The 16414-nt window shown below is 37.5% G+C and overlaps 1 protein-coding gene and 1 long non-coding RNA gene across 4 annotated transcripts in view; both read right to left on the minus strand.

Annotated features, from left to right (window-relative positions):
- Positions 1 to 7732: 7732 nt before the first annotated feature.
- On the minus strand, positions 7733 to 10862 carry LOC138725827 (uncharacterized). The gene is made up of 3 exons (XR_011338313.1): positions 10366 to 10862; positions 9360 to 9513; positions 7733 to 7998 (listed from the first exon to the last, which is right to left on the minus strand). It is a non-coding gene; the product is annotated as an uncharacterized lncRNA (long non-coding RNA).
- A 1249-nt stretch (positions 10863 to 12111) lies between these two features.
- VPS13C (vacuolar protein sorting 13 homolog C) overlaps positions 12112 to 16414 on the minus strand; it is a 72067-nt gene continuing 67764 nt past the window's right edge. For all 3 annotated transcript variants that reach the window (XM_069867055.1, XM_069867054.1, XM_069867053.1), the window contains 4 exons: positions 15783 to 15874; positions 15421 to 15544; positions 15084 to 15167; positions 12112 to 13814 (listed from right to left, as the gene is read on the minus strand). In XM_069867055.1, coding sequence (XP_069723156.1) covers positions 13713 to 13814; positions 15084 to 15167; positions 15421 to 15544; positions 15783 to 15874 — 402 coding nt within the window. In that variant the 3' untranslated portion in view covers positions 12112 to 13712. The remainder of the gene's footprint in view (positions 13815 to 15083; positions 15168 to 15420; positions 15545 to 15782; positions 15875 to 16414) is intronic.

Here is a 16414-nt window from a genome sequence, read left to right on the forward strand (position 1 = left end):
GACAAGAATTTCATATGGCAGCCTCTGCTTCTAGCACGTGATTTTGCAGTGCTGATGATTTTAATATGCATGAGAATGTAACAAGTAGTACCACTGTGCACTTTGGCTTTTAGTTTAATTGAATCCCTGGTTCATCTACGTATGAATTGTAACATCCCTTATCCACAGCCAAGTCCACTATGATATCTTCATCAGACCAGTGCAGCTCCTCAGGAGCTTTACTCCTTTGCTTTTAAGACTGGCACAACTATGGGAAAGGCCAGGCTCTAGAAAACAATGGTAAACCACCGTGCAGCGAGTTAAGGTTTAATCTTAGTGTTGCCTCCTACAGAAGATAGTACCACCTATTCCCAGTAAGACCATAAATGGATTGCCAGCTCTGTGCCACAGTAATGTGCTTGGTTTCACATTTTTAATACCCATGTTTAGAAGGTTTTAACGTTTATGTTAAACTACCTATGTGTTTGTTCCTCTGCCTAGTTCTTTCTTGAAATATATAGAATTTACATTCTAAGGAACATATTTTCTCATCAGAACCACTACAGCAAAAATAACTACTCAGCAGTTGCTTCTCTATGGTAGATAAATTTTAAATAAAGACAGACCAGAAGGAAAGACAACTGTGTGCTTTCTCAATGCTTCTGGATTTCCTTAAGTGAGCCACTGCCAAGACATTGTGGTCTAGAATAAAATACAAAAAGAATACGTGGACTTTGTAAGAGTCTTTAAAGTAATTTTATCGACATATCATTAACTGTATCAGGCCCTCCACAGGCTTGTTTAGGACAAGAAAAGTTTTACTTTCTTGCAAGATAGTTAGAACTTTATACCACAAGTCCTTTCTCACAACTGCCAACGCTGATAATTCCTAGATTCTAAACCACTGAAAAATACCTATGTGGTCAAAAAGAAAAATAAACATTGCGTACAAATTTAGCTTCAGCCCAAAGAAGTGAACCCAGGACTAATTGCTCAGACTTTGCTGCACGTATAATGTGTTTGGACAAACAAACAATGGCAACTGTCAGCTACCATCAATCATTTGCCTTATGCTTAGAGTGAACCTTAAATCATTGCCTCTTTGGAAAGAAAGAGAAAATTGAGATAGATACTGAACTGTCAAAAGCAGAAAGCAATGTAATTTAGGGTCTTTCATGAAAACTTTTTAACTTAAGTCAACCGGCAGCTAGGCAAGCTCTTGAGCTTTTAAACATCATGACGACTCACTAGTGAACACGTATATATTAAAAACCTATAAAAGACAAATGCTATAAGCTTAACTGCCAACTAAAAATAAAAATCTTGGAAAACCTATACATCATCAGGGCAAAAGCCTTTTTTTTTTACAGTATATGTGAAATATATGCCTTAGAAAGTGGCAAGTAGATCACATTAGAGGTATTATAAACAGTGCTCACTGGTTCAGCACTGACAACAGTGAAGACAAACGAGCAAAATACATATCAGCTTATTTTTGTTTTTCAAAATTTAAGGCTTTTTAAAAAACTTTGTGGAAAATCTTTGAGCAATTTACTTACTATTGTAGAGCTAAAATTTTAACTAACTCAATGCAGACTTAAGAACACACAAAGTAAATACTTCTGAATTTAATCTAAAAATATTCACTGCTTTTATTTACAATCCTTCTAAAGTTCTTAGGAATATTCTCCAGAGCAGCATTATATCTTTAATAAAAAGGAACGGCCAGCCATCTGAATTTCCTCTGTAGATTAGAACTCTGGTTTAATACTCAGAATGTGATAGAAATATCTCACAAAGAAGAAAACAAAGTTTAAGCTGTTTGCTGTCCCTACAGATGGCCAATTCAAATGTTCAAACACCCACACAGGAGAAATATAGCTCCAACCTCTCTAGAATACTGATATCTTGAGAAGTCAGCATTGTCTTGTGTTCTCTGTTCCACAGTATCAAGAGAAAACTGATGTACACAGCAGACAATTTGCTTTATAAAGCTTATTAGGTCAACATAACAGGTTCAAGCTGAATTAAAAATCCAGCTTAGATGCACAGCTATGAGACAACCTGATTTCCTGTTTTTAATGACTTTTTCACTTTTTCCTCATCATCCATCAGGACAAAACTTATAAGTTCTGCAGGCTTCAAGATAAAATCAAAGAAAGAAAACGTTTTCATCAGCATGTGGTTATCTGGAGCGTGGGATACCAGTTCTCTAACCACCATAGTACTGTTCTTAGACGAGGGAAAAAGAGGGAGATAAAAACTGAAATCCAGAGACTCCCATCTGAATCTGAGCAACTCTCCTTCAAGTCAGTATGTGTCAACATATTTAGAATCATAGAATAGTTTGGGTTGCGAGAGACCTTAAAGATCACCTAGTTCCAAACCCCATGTGATTTATGCTCTTAATTCATCTGCTTTCCTCCCAGTAAAAAAAAGATTCCATTTATGAAAATTCAAAAGTAACTCCTTCCTAAACTTTTTTTTTGGTACAACATTACTCAGAAGGTTAACGAGCCAGTCTGTGTAATTTACATGCTCTCTCAGTGAGATTTGGCTCAATGCTTTAATTCAACTTTGCAAGAAATCCATAACTTCCAAACTTTTGTTTCTCTAGGACTTAAAATGCTCACATTGCAAAACCCAACACTTCCAAGATTTGTGTGCTGCCATAATTGAGAACTAGATCTCATCAAGCACTGGATAGCAAAGGATCAGCTTGTCTTTACCTGTTTCTTGTAAAAAAAAATTAACTAAATAATTAAATCAACTTTGACATAAACCATTGATTTTTAAGATTTAGGTGACTCCATATATTTTGATTAAAATAATGTTCAGCAATTCCAGTTGTATTTTCCAGAGCCCCACAGGGACTCTCCAAGTAATTGTTACTGAAATGAAAGGCAAGGTGTAGAAGGAGATAGAATTTACTTGGCATGCCTTAGTTTACAAGCATCAGCCAAAATGAATGTGTGTAAAGGGATTAATATTTTCTGATGTTTATAAAACATCAAAGGACCACCAAATATCTATCGTACTCTGCTACCGACATGCTTGCACTGCCAGTGCACAGAATCACTTAAATAGAGATTTAACTTCAGTTAACAGTATTTACATAATTACATTTGATTATTCCAGATGAGAAACTGGAGTGTCTAAGGGTGAGGCTTTTAAAAAGCACTTAAGGACTCTTGTTGCAAGACATGCTAGAAGTCTTGGACAGTGTTAGTGACTGCACAACAATCCCAAACTAGCACTGCGATCCTCAGCTCATCCTTTCTCAGTGAAAGCCAAATGCCACAGCAGACCAGCTGTGAAAGGAAACTTCACATTACTCTCATCAGTGGCCACAGCGTGGTTTATAAAGTGGTCATTTTAAGGTGTTCCACGCATTTTGTTGCAGTAGCCTGCTACTCCCATGGCATTCCCAAGTTCCAAGTGAAAAGTGTTTTCTATCCTCCATAATAAACTATTCTTGTTATCACGTCTTTGAAGATCTTTGCTAACTCATCTTGTATGTCATTTAGCTTTTAAAAACTGATAGGGTTGTAAAAGACATAAAACACTTAATTTCACATTCTAACACTATCACAATATTTTAATACAGACCATATAAAGCAGCACTCACTAGCATACAGTGCCTTCAACACTCAAATAAATTATCTTTTAACATTTAGAAGTTTCAACATAATAGTAATTTCCCCTGCGATCGGCCCTTACAACACTTCTTGTAACTTTACTGAAGAACTGCAAGACTATATCAGGTGTTTTTTGTTGTGTCATGTCCGTGTTCCCATCCTCCCAGCTCATTTTAGTCCGGAGTGTTAAAAGCACAGTCTGTAATCATCTTAATTATAAAGGTTTCTCCCAAATGGAAATGCATTCCCCCCGAAGACTTTATTTCCAAGGCCTTATCACCTGTAATACAATAGGCCTGGTGGAACAGCTGAATAATATATCACGCATGCATTCACTTATGTTACGATCTCCACCTGGATATTTAAAAAGCAGCACATTTTCTTAAGAAAAACGGACAGAAGAAACATTCATCTGTGTTGAGAGGGCAATTCTATTATTCTGCCCTGTATTGCTTTGTATCTCACGAACTGAATCTATTTCAGGTTGCACTGAAAGCACACAATAAGTCTCTTGACTGAACTGCTAGAAATTCAGGTGCCCCCAGTTCAGACACATGCTGTGCTCTCACAGCATTTTCCTCGTGTATCTATGAACTTGAAATGTTAAGAGGTCTTTCTTCCCAAAACTCCTTGGGGAGCACTATTATCTTGTGTCAAGGGGATAGCTGCCCTGATCCCAAACGTACAGGTATGCTCACACCTTTGACAGGCTCCATCCTGCAAAGCTGTTCTTTCAATTCATCTTCACTAGGCACGCTGGTGACTAGGTCCTAAATCATGCCCTATTTATTGCTCACTGGCATCTGTTTGACTAATGTCATTGGAAGGATTTGGAGGTTTAACTTCCTACTTGTTGCTCATCTGGCATAGGACTTGGAGAATGTCATGCACTTCTGTATCTGTTGATGCATTAATCAACTGCCTGCCTGCCAACAAGCCTCTCTGCTAGAGTTTCACACTCCCTTCTTTGCTCTTGCTTCTGGTTTTGGGGCATTTTCTTGTCTCCACTCTGCCGATGTGAGCATTATTCACCTGCCACAGAAACAGGTCACAGACCTCAGCATGTAGAAAAGAATGGAGGCGGTGAAGCCACCCGAACAGTAGCATCTCATGTCAAACACTAACACTCCAAACTCAGAGTACTTCAGCTTTCAGTTTTTCTAGTACTCAATTCTTCATTGACCACCAAGACAGAAACACTGTGGAGAGCTGTCATTTTTCAATGAAAATTCTTCAGCACCGCTAACTTTTGGGATGAAGTTAGGCCAAGCCAACAGCTTGTTATCATCCAAAGGGAACATTTACTTCCCTTCTTTCCCTTTCCTTGCCCTCACTAGGTACTCAGCTCACTGCTAACCTGGCAGAAAGTTAATCCAGCACAGGAAATGTGAAATATGCCTTTACTAAACTAATCCACTCCAGTTAATGTTGTTGACTTCATTTCGGTATTGATACCACAGTACTTACACATGTTCATATACAGGCAGAGAGAAGTATGTATTCCCCCATCCTTCCATTGTTTATTTGATCTCAAAGTTACGACAAATGGTATCACTTCAGTTTCTTCCCAACATTATATCACATCACTCATTTGAATTTACAAGCAGTCCATGTTTGAACAAACATCTATGTTCCCTGCAGGTTACAGGAAGCTGAAGAACAGCTAAAGCACAAAAGTCTTCTACAGCTGTCCCCTGATTAATCAAATACAGGCTGTGCCAAGCATACTAATGTCTACTGGATTGTAACCCCTCAGAGGTATACATCACACACCAATGCATGTAAGTGATAGATGAATTTTGGTGCAACTGCTGCCGAGGTGAGAAATGTAAGGCTGCTTCTGTTTTGGTAAAGCAAAACAGAGAAAAGCAATTATTTGGCACATAGATGTTTTGCTTACTGCGAATGATCAGAAGAGGAAGGCTGTTGATGCGTTGTTGACTTAACTACTCTATCGCAGTAACTGAAATCCAAAAGTATATGGATAATTCAGTAGTTTCCCCAAGAGATGTAGCAGGATAGATAAATTGTGTATGCCTTGCCCTTCAGAACAGAAACAACCTTTAAAACCTCCAAATTCTCCTTCTGATGTACAAAAGCATGGCATGTGAGAAGAGCAAGCAAAACCCACAAGTTACTTAGGCTAGGTCTGTGATTTCACACTACAAATCATTTGGTGGCAAGCGCACTGCTTCTTCTGGCTGCTCATTCCCACCACTGACAGGTTTCACTGGTGTTAAGCCACCTGAGTTCTCCAATCTGACTTAGAATTTGGTTCAACAGACAGGCAGATTTCCTCAGCTGAGGGCATGGCACAGAAACAGGAACCAGTGGCTTGCTGAGACCACTTGCCTAACTGGCTTTAATACCACTTTACCCATATTACTTTTAATGATTATTACTTGCAATCACGGCCCTAAATGTGCTTTCAGCTAAGTTATGTATTTCCCTGGTCTACAAGCTTGCTAAATCCTTAGATTAGGGAGTACTCCTCCACATGCCTCCCTGTAGGAGGGCACACAAGAGAAGAGATGGTAAGCTATGGAAATAAAGTCCTGTGCTCACAAAAAAAACCCCAACCCAGTCATGTTAGAAGCCCTTTGAGCACTTCAACATATTTCTGTATATGTTTTCAAAGACACATGCATAGAATTCTGAAGACTTAAAACAGACAACCTGCAACGTCAAGAATACGTGCCCTATATACAGGTGCAATATATGTTTACAACCGCAAATGTACAAATAGAAAAGAAAGAACTCTTACAGGCAGAACATGTTTTGAGACATCTAAAGAGGAAACTTGAAGAAACTTCTCATGTACTCTTATCTATGAAAAAAACTTGTCTAATCTTAAGTCTAAGAAAACTTTAAAAGAACTTAACAGTCAAATATATTTGGCATGACAGCTAAGTTACATCAGGGTTTTAAACATTACTACTACAGAACACAAGGAGAAAGTACTAAAGTGAGAATATGATCCTCAAGTTTCCTGGCATATCCAGATTTGTCTGTTCCACAGTTTATTCCCCATTCTTCCTTTTTTCTAAGCTCCCAAATCCTTCATATATCTCTAGATTGGACAGGCAGTTGCCACATAAGAAATGAGAGGCCAGAGGCCATTCAGAATTTGTTCCTCGGCACCTCTGAGGCGTGCCAGTCTTGTCAAAGCCAGCTCAGCTTGCCCTTCATGCCAATGGAAGCCACGAAGCTTCCCCTGGAAAAAGCTAGATACTATCCCAGGATGCAACACCTAGCAGAATTCCAAGAATAAAAAGGCCAAATTGGAGATTAAAAACCAATCCACGTGTTACTTGCTGACTACACAGGATATACTAGATGAAACACAGAAAGTCACAAGGTCTTCCCTTCTCCTGGCTAAGATGAGAGCAGCGAGGCAGCGATTAGAAATGGGAGTCAGGCAGCAACCTTGATGCAAATGCTGGCAGTAAGCAAGTGCCTTCTCTCCTTCTTTCCTTTCTTCCCCTCAGCTCTCAGTCCCTGCTGCAAGCTCGAGATACTACATGGTTAGGAAATTGTGAGGGATGGCAGGAGGGACTGAGCAGCCCTCAGAAGCCAGCACAGAGAGCACTCCAAGCCTGATAATACCAGAAATAATCTGGTTGAAAATGTTCAGTTCCCTTACAATGAAGATTCTTCTCTCCCATAAACCCTCACGGCAACATTCCCTCTCATTAAATATTTTTTCCAGCAAAAAGATATAGTCAAATTATTATTTTTAAGCATTTTGGTAGCCTCACTTACTTCCCATTTAAGGCATTTCTCACTACAGAATTGGCAAGAGAATTGTTAGAAAGTAGGAACTGGAAAGGATCCTAAAAGCAGACAAGAAAACGACACTTGCATCCAACAACACAGACATAGAAAAAAGCCACTGGGCTAATACATCTTCAATTCTTGCACGCTGCAGAGGAACATACATGATATTCTGCATGCTCCCAAGCATAAGATTGGCTCCTACAACTGAACTGTAGAAGCTGAGTGAAGATTAGCTCTCTCTAACAGAAGCTCATAGCAGCAGTCTCTAAACCAAGAAGTGACAGTCATGTCCCAAACAAAACAGTATTGCTTAGTTTTTAATTTTTTATTTGTTTGCAAGTCATGAGTCTGAGGCGGTTCTGAAGTACTATTTGAAATAAGTATAACATCTACCACGAAGTAATCTCTCCTGTTTAGGAAAATCACAATTTTATTCATTTTAGCTAAATAGTGCAAAGGAAAAAAATAAGCAATCCTGTTAAACAGTTCTGAGATGGCTTCTTGGGCAGCCTCAGACTTCTCTGAATTTATTAAAGACACAGAATGAAAATAGGACCTACCTTATAGAACACTGCCTGTTATACAGCCATCTTCAGATCAATTTCTGCAATTCAACAGCAGCATTAGCAGAACGAGCACTTGAGTAAAAACCACATGGAAAGGTTTTTACTCTAAAACATTACCCTCTAAAAAAATTGTACACATGGGAATCTGCACCAATTCCAATAACACAATGTACAAGTAAGAAATAACATGTGAATGATTGTTGTGGTATATTATTTCAACACTTCCAGAATTCCAGGCTTAGATCTAGTTTGTAAAGCTTCTGACAGCCTCTGATATATCGAAGCTCTACAGTGACCATATCAACTAGGTGGTTTTAACAGTATGGTATTCAGGCAGGAGGAGGGTGGGCAGGGAGGCTGTAAGACAACAGCAGTAAAATATGAAGATTCATTCCCCCACCTTGTGGGTAACTACTGAAACAACAATTTACAGCAGCATTTCCTCATTTGCCACCTAGACGTGTATTAATCTATCAAGTTTCATACACAGATTTCTGCTACACCACAGTGAGTTAAACCTTAAAAAAATCTTGGCAATTAACTCAAAGTTAACTTAAGCAATATGCTTTTATTTTTAAAACTCCACAAGAACGTAGAGCTCTTTTTTGGATGCTTATCAGCATCAGTAATTAATTACTCAAAGTTGGTGTGCTGTGTTAAATTGTGCACAATGTCTTAACAGCGTATAGAAAAAAAATAGCTAAGTAGAGTTTAAATGTAAAAGTAAAGTTCCTCCAGGACCGTCCCCACGATAAGCCTACTGACACTGTTCTAATTTAAAAACTATTGTACAATTGCTTCCCCAAATGTTTGTCAGAATGCCATCACACTAAACTTCCAATTTCTTCTGTTATTTGATTATATGCTTTTCAAGACAGGATGAGGTTTAAAGCAGTGTTGCTCAAGTCTAAGTTACTAACAGCAAGATACTTTCTGTGCTGTTTTTACTGATAATTAACCTGCAACACAACGCTATGGGATCAGTTGCAGAGGTCTTTTTGGACTCCTTAAGAGCTTCTTGGTCCAATGTCAGAGCTTTTTAAAAGCCGACAGCAAACTTCTTCCCAGTAGGGAAACAGAGAGCACAGCCAGAGGTGCAGATGACAATAAACTCAACAGGAAGCTTTACAAGCACAATGAAGTCCTCATACATCAACTAAGTCAAGGGCAGATTCAGGGCCACATTTATCAGAGCAGAGACTAGGACGTGCACAGCTTCAGTGATTTACCTATAAAGCTTTGATTATATAGGGGAGGAATTTATGTCATGCTTCCAGGGGTTTGAAATGTTTTCCCATCAAGTATGCTACATTATACAGTGCACAGACAGCTCCCTTACTTTTCAAGTCCTTGTTTTGGACAAGCATTTTTCAGAATTGTACATCCTTACAGCACTTACCTTTGATAAACAGCAGAGTCTAGAAACATTGTGGACACATACACAAGATGAACACTGGAATCTGAGGGTTGTCATATTAAGAATAAAGAGGATTTTCAGCGTTCCATCTGCTGACTCCAGTAAAGTGTCTGGGAACGACTCTCTGCCTCCCTGACTGAAATCCAAACAAAAATTTCTTTTCCTTATTAAAATTCAACGCAGTTATTGTTTTCAAGTAGCAGTTTGTCTGCATAACTAGATGAGGTGTTTTCCCAGTTACTGATATAAAAGGAATTTGTAGCATGATTTCAATATATCAAATTAACTTTTCACCAATTTTTCACCTCTAAGAGTTAGTAATTTTACAGATTTATGACCATCCTGCTTTCACTTCCCCTCACTCCCCATCTACCATGCCAATGCGATGGGGTTTGTCCTGCCTCCCTCATCCCTAACCCCAATGCAACCTGAAGATTAGATCAGGATAGACAATGAACATGCTTGCTCTAAAATAAACAACAAAGAATATAAATACATTTCAAAGTAGAAGTTTACTTCCTGACTTGTAGGAAGGACAAGGATACAATGAACTGAATTAAGTTTTAAATTTGCACCTTCCTTTTGATGGGTCAACTCTTTCCTTTTTGGAGTGATTTCTCCTTTCATACTTAAGCTATTCTCCTTCAGACGAGCCAGGTTTCTAGATTAAGCTACATCTTAGTTGCTGAAAAACATCCTGAAAACTGCAAAACAGGAGGAAATCGCAGCACAGAGATAATAAGTGCTAAAGTCTAGAGATCAGTGTTATTTGCATCGTTACTTAGTGATTATGCAAATGAGATCCATAATCCAAGGAAGGGAATTGCACTAGCATCATTAGTAAACTGAACAATTTTCATAGACTTGGAATAAATTTTATTCCACATCTAGACGTCTAACAATCTTTTTTTTTTCTCCTTCAACTTGCCCTTTATGTGCTATGTGGCACCGTCTGTTTAACTAACTACCCTCTCCCTCAAAAGCATACCTTTGTCCAGGAAATTTTAATAAGGAGAATAAAGCTTTGCTTTTTCCAGTGGCACCTGAAGATGTTTACGTTTAGTGTCAACTCCCTCCACTTGTTTCCTATAATAACATTCCTCTTGAAGTGGTCTGTCCACTGTTTCAAGTCTTCACACTCAGGTCTGAATAAATGCGATTTTATAAGCTGTCGAAAGAATTATTTTGTCAAACAGATGCTAGCTAGTTTCACAATGTTTCACAAGTCAGTTTTCACTTCTAAAATTACATGCTTTTTATTTTATTTTTAAATAAGCTGAGTGACCCAAGACCCCTTTATTTAAATAATCCTTGTTGTCAAGCAAAGACCAGGATTAGGACATTTCTAGTGTAATCATGACGTAACTCTACTACAACAGAAGCATATTTACTGCCAGAAATGAAATAAAAATATTGGTACTTTGGTTGTTAAGGTGAATTACTTACTCTTCCCCTCCTCCCTCAACTTCACAACTAATACCTCCTTAAAACTATTCAGTCTTGTACTAATAAAACACTTCCTATTCAGTGTTATAATAAATCAAACATTCTTCCAGACTCCGCAAGTGTTGAGAAAATGGTTAAACATGATGGTGAAAAGTGTAAAGTTGTTTTGATGGTTATAATTTAATTTAACTCAGGAAACACAGAACCTCACACATCCTTGGGTCTTTAATTTTTTTACAGGGAACAGGGGATTATTTCAGATTTCTTATTGTGAAAGAATCTCAGAACAGCTGTGGATCAAAGATAACTCTTGAAATTACTTAGTTCAACCAACATCCACTAGAGCAGGTTATCCAGGACCATGTCGACTCAGCTTGTCAACAGCTACAAGGATTGGGACTCCAATCTGAGTGTTTTTAAGAGTGCTGGGTGGTGGTCATGGTTTTTTTTCCTTCTTTTATAAGTTCACTTAAGAGGCATTATGTGGTTGTCTTATTGTCACAAAGACAGAACTCATGGTAAAAATGGAAAACTGAAGGAAGCACAGCACAAGCACTGGAAATCTATTGGTCCTGAACGTCATTGTCATCTAAGCAAGAAAGGGGATTCCTTAGCAAACAATCTCTCTCAAGTCCTCTTGAGTGATTGATCCAAGAGGTAAAGAAGGTCCTTCAACACCTCTTCAGCTGGAATTTTAGTGCCATTTAGCAGTTCAAAGACAGCTAGCAACCCAAACTGCAAAGATAAGCATTGCAAAACTAATTCTCTTGAAACCTACTGCTTCTTCAGACCATTTTAAATAGGAAGCTACTTCATTGTACCTAATCACACAAAGTGAGGAAATTCAACACATACTGTTTACAATTCAAACGGAAAAGTTTAAAAATAACAATGAGGAAGTACAGAACTGAGAAGCTCACATTATGGTTAGACTTGATGATCTGGTGGGTCTCTTCCAACCTGGTTATTCTATGATTCTATGATTCTAAACTGAAGCCTGGAGTCAGAAACGTGTCATCGCAACTATTTTAAGCTTGAATTCTCTCCCTCAAAAAAGGTACATGGTACCATCTAAACATGCAGCAAGAGTACACCGAAGAAAAATCTATTTTCAACTATGAGTTAAGAGAGAGTACACACACAGCGACCCCTTAAAGGCCAGGCACCAAGCTCTTCTGCAGTACGCTAGTACTCCAATATTTTTTTCCATACAGTGGCAGTGTCACGTGGCAGACCAACAGTATATAGCATATTTTAGAAGCAACAACATTTAAGATCATAGCACAAATAACTGCATATAAAAATTTATTTTTTTTTAAACAAAGGATCGAAATAACATACAACCCAGACAGCTGGTGTCATTAGTTTTTGAGCAGAGCTTTCCAGAAAATAGGCAGTATCACAGAATTTAAGGTTTTTTTTTATATCACAGCAAATCATATCAATAGTCATGTGCATACAACAGCAGCAAAATCGTCTGCAGATGTTGAAAGTTCTGTGTTTGGCAGCTTACTTACAGATATATTAAGGTTTTTAATTTTGGTGAGATCATAGGTACAGGTAAAGAGTACATTTATAAAATTCACTACCCCCCTTAGGTAGAACAAGAATTTACAAGCCCAGATTTTGCAATTGCTCCACTTACACATCTATGCAAGAGTATTGCCAATTTTGTTCATTGAGTTCCTATCTATAGCTCACCTCACATAAAACTAAATAAAAAACCAGAAGTCATTCTTTCCAAGCGAAGTAAATTGAAAAAAGCAAATTTGCACAAGTAAGTATGGCAAGGATACTTTATATCTTATTCAAGAGCCAAAGACTGACAGCAACAGCTCTTAGCTTACTGATCCCCAAACTAAAACCTGTTTGCTGATACCGTCAGCATATCGACCCAGGCAGTTACCCACGTATGTGCCTAGTGTTAAGAATGGAACTTGTCTCAACGAAGTCTGTGAATTCGTCCATCAAGAAACAGGCATAAACTTTAAATGTGCTTGAATATCTTGCTAAACTGAATGCTAATAGTCATCAGAAAGAGAAACTGCAACAAAAATATTATATCAGAAGTGACTTTTCGCTTAATGAGATGGCACTCTTCCAGTAGAGTAACTATACACTGAAATATGGAAAGCTAATTACTTGGATTTAAGCTTTTGACATACAATGCTGTCTAAAAGCAGTGTGCTGTTCCTCATGGAAAAATCCTCAAGCTACAGCAATATAACCAAAACCATATAGATGCACATGACAGGTGAATAAAATCTCCCATTTTTAAAGTGCAGATTTTCATTTATAGCATAAGTGACAACGTTCCAAAGTAAGCATTTCCAGACAACAATAGCCTATTCCTTTCATACATATTCATTCACTCCAGTGCACTATTTTCTAATACTAAATAGACAGGGATGAAATTACAGTAGCTAAATTGTGTACACTTCTTAATTTAAGAAGAATATTGCCTAAAATAGGAGTTTTTAATTAGTTTCAATCACGAACACAAGTACTTTATTTTGCAAAATGCTAGAACCACAATTACTACAACCTGTCTGTAAACAAACTTTGGAGTGCAAATCAGATAACCACTTCATTTTAGAATCCATTTATAAGAACTCCTGACATGAATAAGGGCAGAAAAGAAAATTTCAGAGTGACAAAAGATTTTAGCAGGAAATGTAATTTTTAAACATAAATGTGTATTTTAGAATAATGAAACCCACAGTTTTAGAAAGAGTCATAGGTTCTTGAAATAATTTATGGCTATTGACTTTCAAGGAAGACCCAAGATATTTTATCTTTACTTTCTGCACAATGTTTCCATGTTGCTTCTCATCAATTTTAGGGATAAAATTGCCTACCAAAGGTCAAACCCGACAAATCCTGTCATTATCAAGACGGTGTTTGTGGTTTCTTCAACTGCAACGACGCTTGCTTCACCAGCTTTTGTTGTCTTCTTGTTGCCTGGGCTTCCTGAATGGCACGACATATCCTCTGTAAAGCAACATATTGCAAGAAAGAAAATAAAACATGGAATTTGCATTTTTCTTCTGTAAGATGCAACTAAAAATAGGTAATTCAACAAACATTAAAAGCTACATACACACTGGCTAGTTTATGAGCCTTAAGTTAGATCCATAACTTCTGATACACAGGCATAATTTTCAACCCAGGAAAAGCTTCAGTGATATTTCCAATCAACTCTGATTTTTCAAGTAGTAACATTAATGATGTTATTCACACTTAACTATAAAGCTTCCTCAGGCAGCACCCCAATACAAGTGATCTCATTTTAAACAGATAAGCAAGTGACATTGCCAATATTATATGCTCTGGAGGCTTTCAAAGTCAGGCCATTTAAAGATCTAGTAATAAATTCATGCCCAGTCAGTCTACAAAACTGGGAACTACAGCCTGTATTATCTGGAAATATGATAAAATCATTCAGAAAAATTAAAAGAAGATATATGTGACAGCAGGTACTTCCAAAATGAAAAGCACTCTCAAATTGGACAGTCATTTGAAAACCCTCAAAAAGACGAAATGAAATAGAACCTAACAATAATTCTAAAATTAACTTAACTGAACAAACCAGTGCAACTAAGATAGCCCTTTTTATCTCATTCCTGAATCCAAACAGTCTAATAATTAAAAACCCTACATCTCAACTATCCAACACGAAATGTATCGCACAGTATGCGTAACATCAATATACATAACACTAATTTAGTGATCTATCTCTACTCTCTTTTTCCTAGGGAAAAGCTAAAGAAAAACCAAACCTGCTGGAGTACCTCGGACCCCAGGTGTGTGGGGGGGTGAGAGGTGAGAGGAATGGAAGTAAGCTTTCTCACCCAAAGCAGACTCGTTGGATTAGTCTAGTAACCTTGAAATAATGAGAAGGTGGCAGAATTCAGAGGTATATTGAATCCTGGAAACTATAATGAACTGAACCTACTACTTCAGGTATTGGAATTGTTTTCTTTTAAAGAATTTTAATATACAAAACATAAGACCGTGCAGCTTCAACCTTATATTGTTGTTGCGTATATACAATTAAAAACTTTAGACTATCTAGTTTCCCTATTCACCTCGTTAAACTAATTTTTCAACATGGAAGTGTGGTAAATCTTCCACAGGCAGAGTCGCTTATTCTATAACAGGTCTCTGAACCTTACCATCTTTTTTTACATGCTGAGTTTCAACAACTGTTAACAACATCATAAGGAAAGAAGATGAAAGAAAGAAAAAAAAAGAATATACCCTTGCTGCAGCTTCATCCTGAAGCTTAACTGCCTTTACGCATTCATGACCTGCACTGTCCTTCCTTTGGAACATCCTTTGTTCCTGTTGCAGAGGGGAACAAAAATGTATTTCGGGTGACTCACAAAACAAGAATACAGAATCCGACACTTAAATGGCTTGAATGTCAACTTCAGGCTAGATTTCAACGTGTTCTCCGCCCAAACCAACCCATGTTTTCAAGAAATCTTAAATATATCCTGCCTCATAATTCCACAGTTAGCTGTTATAACCATAACTATGTTAAGAGTATGTTTGGACCATTAGTGTTAAATCAAAGTTTACACGCTGTTCTTACCAAAACAGTTAGCTTTAAAACATTTGCTTCATGGGAGGGACTGCGCGTGAAGTCTTCAAATAAGTAATCCCACTCTGTTGCTAAGTGGCCTAAGATTTCCACTTCTTTTACATATATCACTCTCCTGTTCAGAAGAAAAAAGTTAATATTCAATTTCTCAGATAGGCAAACTGTCTGCCTAAATTAGTAACAAGTATTGACATCATTACCACAGTACATTTTCCATAAAGGAAATAAAATAATTTATTTTTTAAAAAAAAAGCAAAAAGAAAGTGCATGAGTACAGTACATAAGCAAAGAACAGCCATCAGCTTTGACTTGAAACCAAGACAAGGCCTTAGAAAGCTTTCAGAACTTAGTACCTATTGGTAACCATAAGGTTTGCTCTTCTGGCTCCTGGAATTGCATAGTGGTATCGATAGCTCTCTTTTTCCAGTTTTCTGATGTGCAATTTCTGAAACAGAAATAGAAAATAATTTTGCGGCTGTAAAAAGAAAACTCAAAGCAGTATTTTCAATTCAAAAGCCTTTTGAAAAGTTACTTCATTGAACTGGTTCTTTAAAGGCAGGCTCTCAGTGTTCTCACTCTTGAGGCCGAGTCACTGAAAGGGGAATGATGACACTACAGTATAAGACTTCAGCTTTAATTTCCTTACTGTGCCAATAATTGTTTAGTAATGTTCATTCTGTTACACCCTGTGCTGTAGACTTGATTCAACAGTGAAAATCTGGCAAGAGTAACTTTAAAGGTGGCAGCACAGGACCCAGACCCTTCCAGACCCTTAGAAATTAACTATAAAGATCAAAATACTCAATTCATCTCAAGGTTAGGTTTCCAAAGCACTGAATGGATGTGCCTATTCAGCAATAAAATTAAGAAGGTATACGAAATTGTAGATCAAAATAATCATCACATTTGTTAGAGGACTACAACTCAAGTGACAAACTATGAATATAGAGGTTAAAAAAGTTTTGAAATACATTACTGGAGTGCT

The sequence above is a fragment of the Phaenicophaeus curvirostris genome, chromosome 12 (genome assembly GCF_032191515.1).
Source record: "Phaenicophaeus curvirostris isolate KB17595 chromosome 12, BPBGC_Pcur_1.0, whole genome shotgun sequence".
NCBI lineage: Eukaryota > Metazoa > Chordata > Aves > Cuculiformes > Cuculidae > Phaenicophaeus > Phaenicophaeus curvirostris.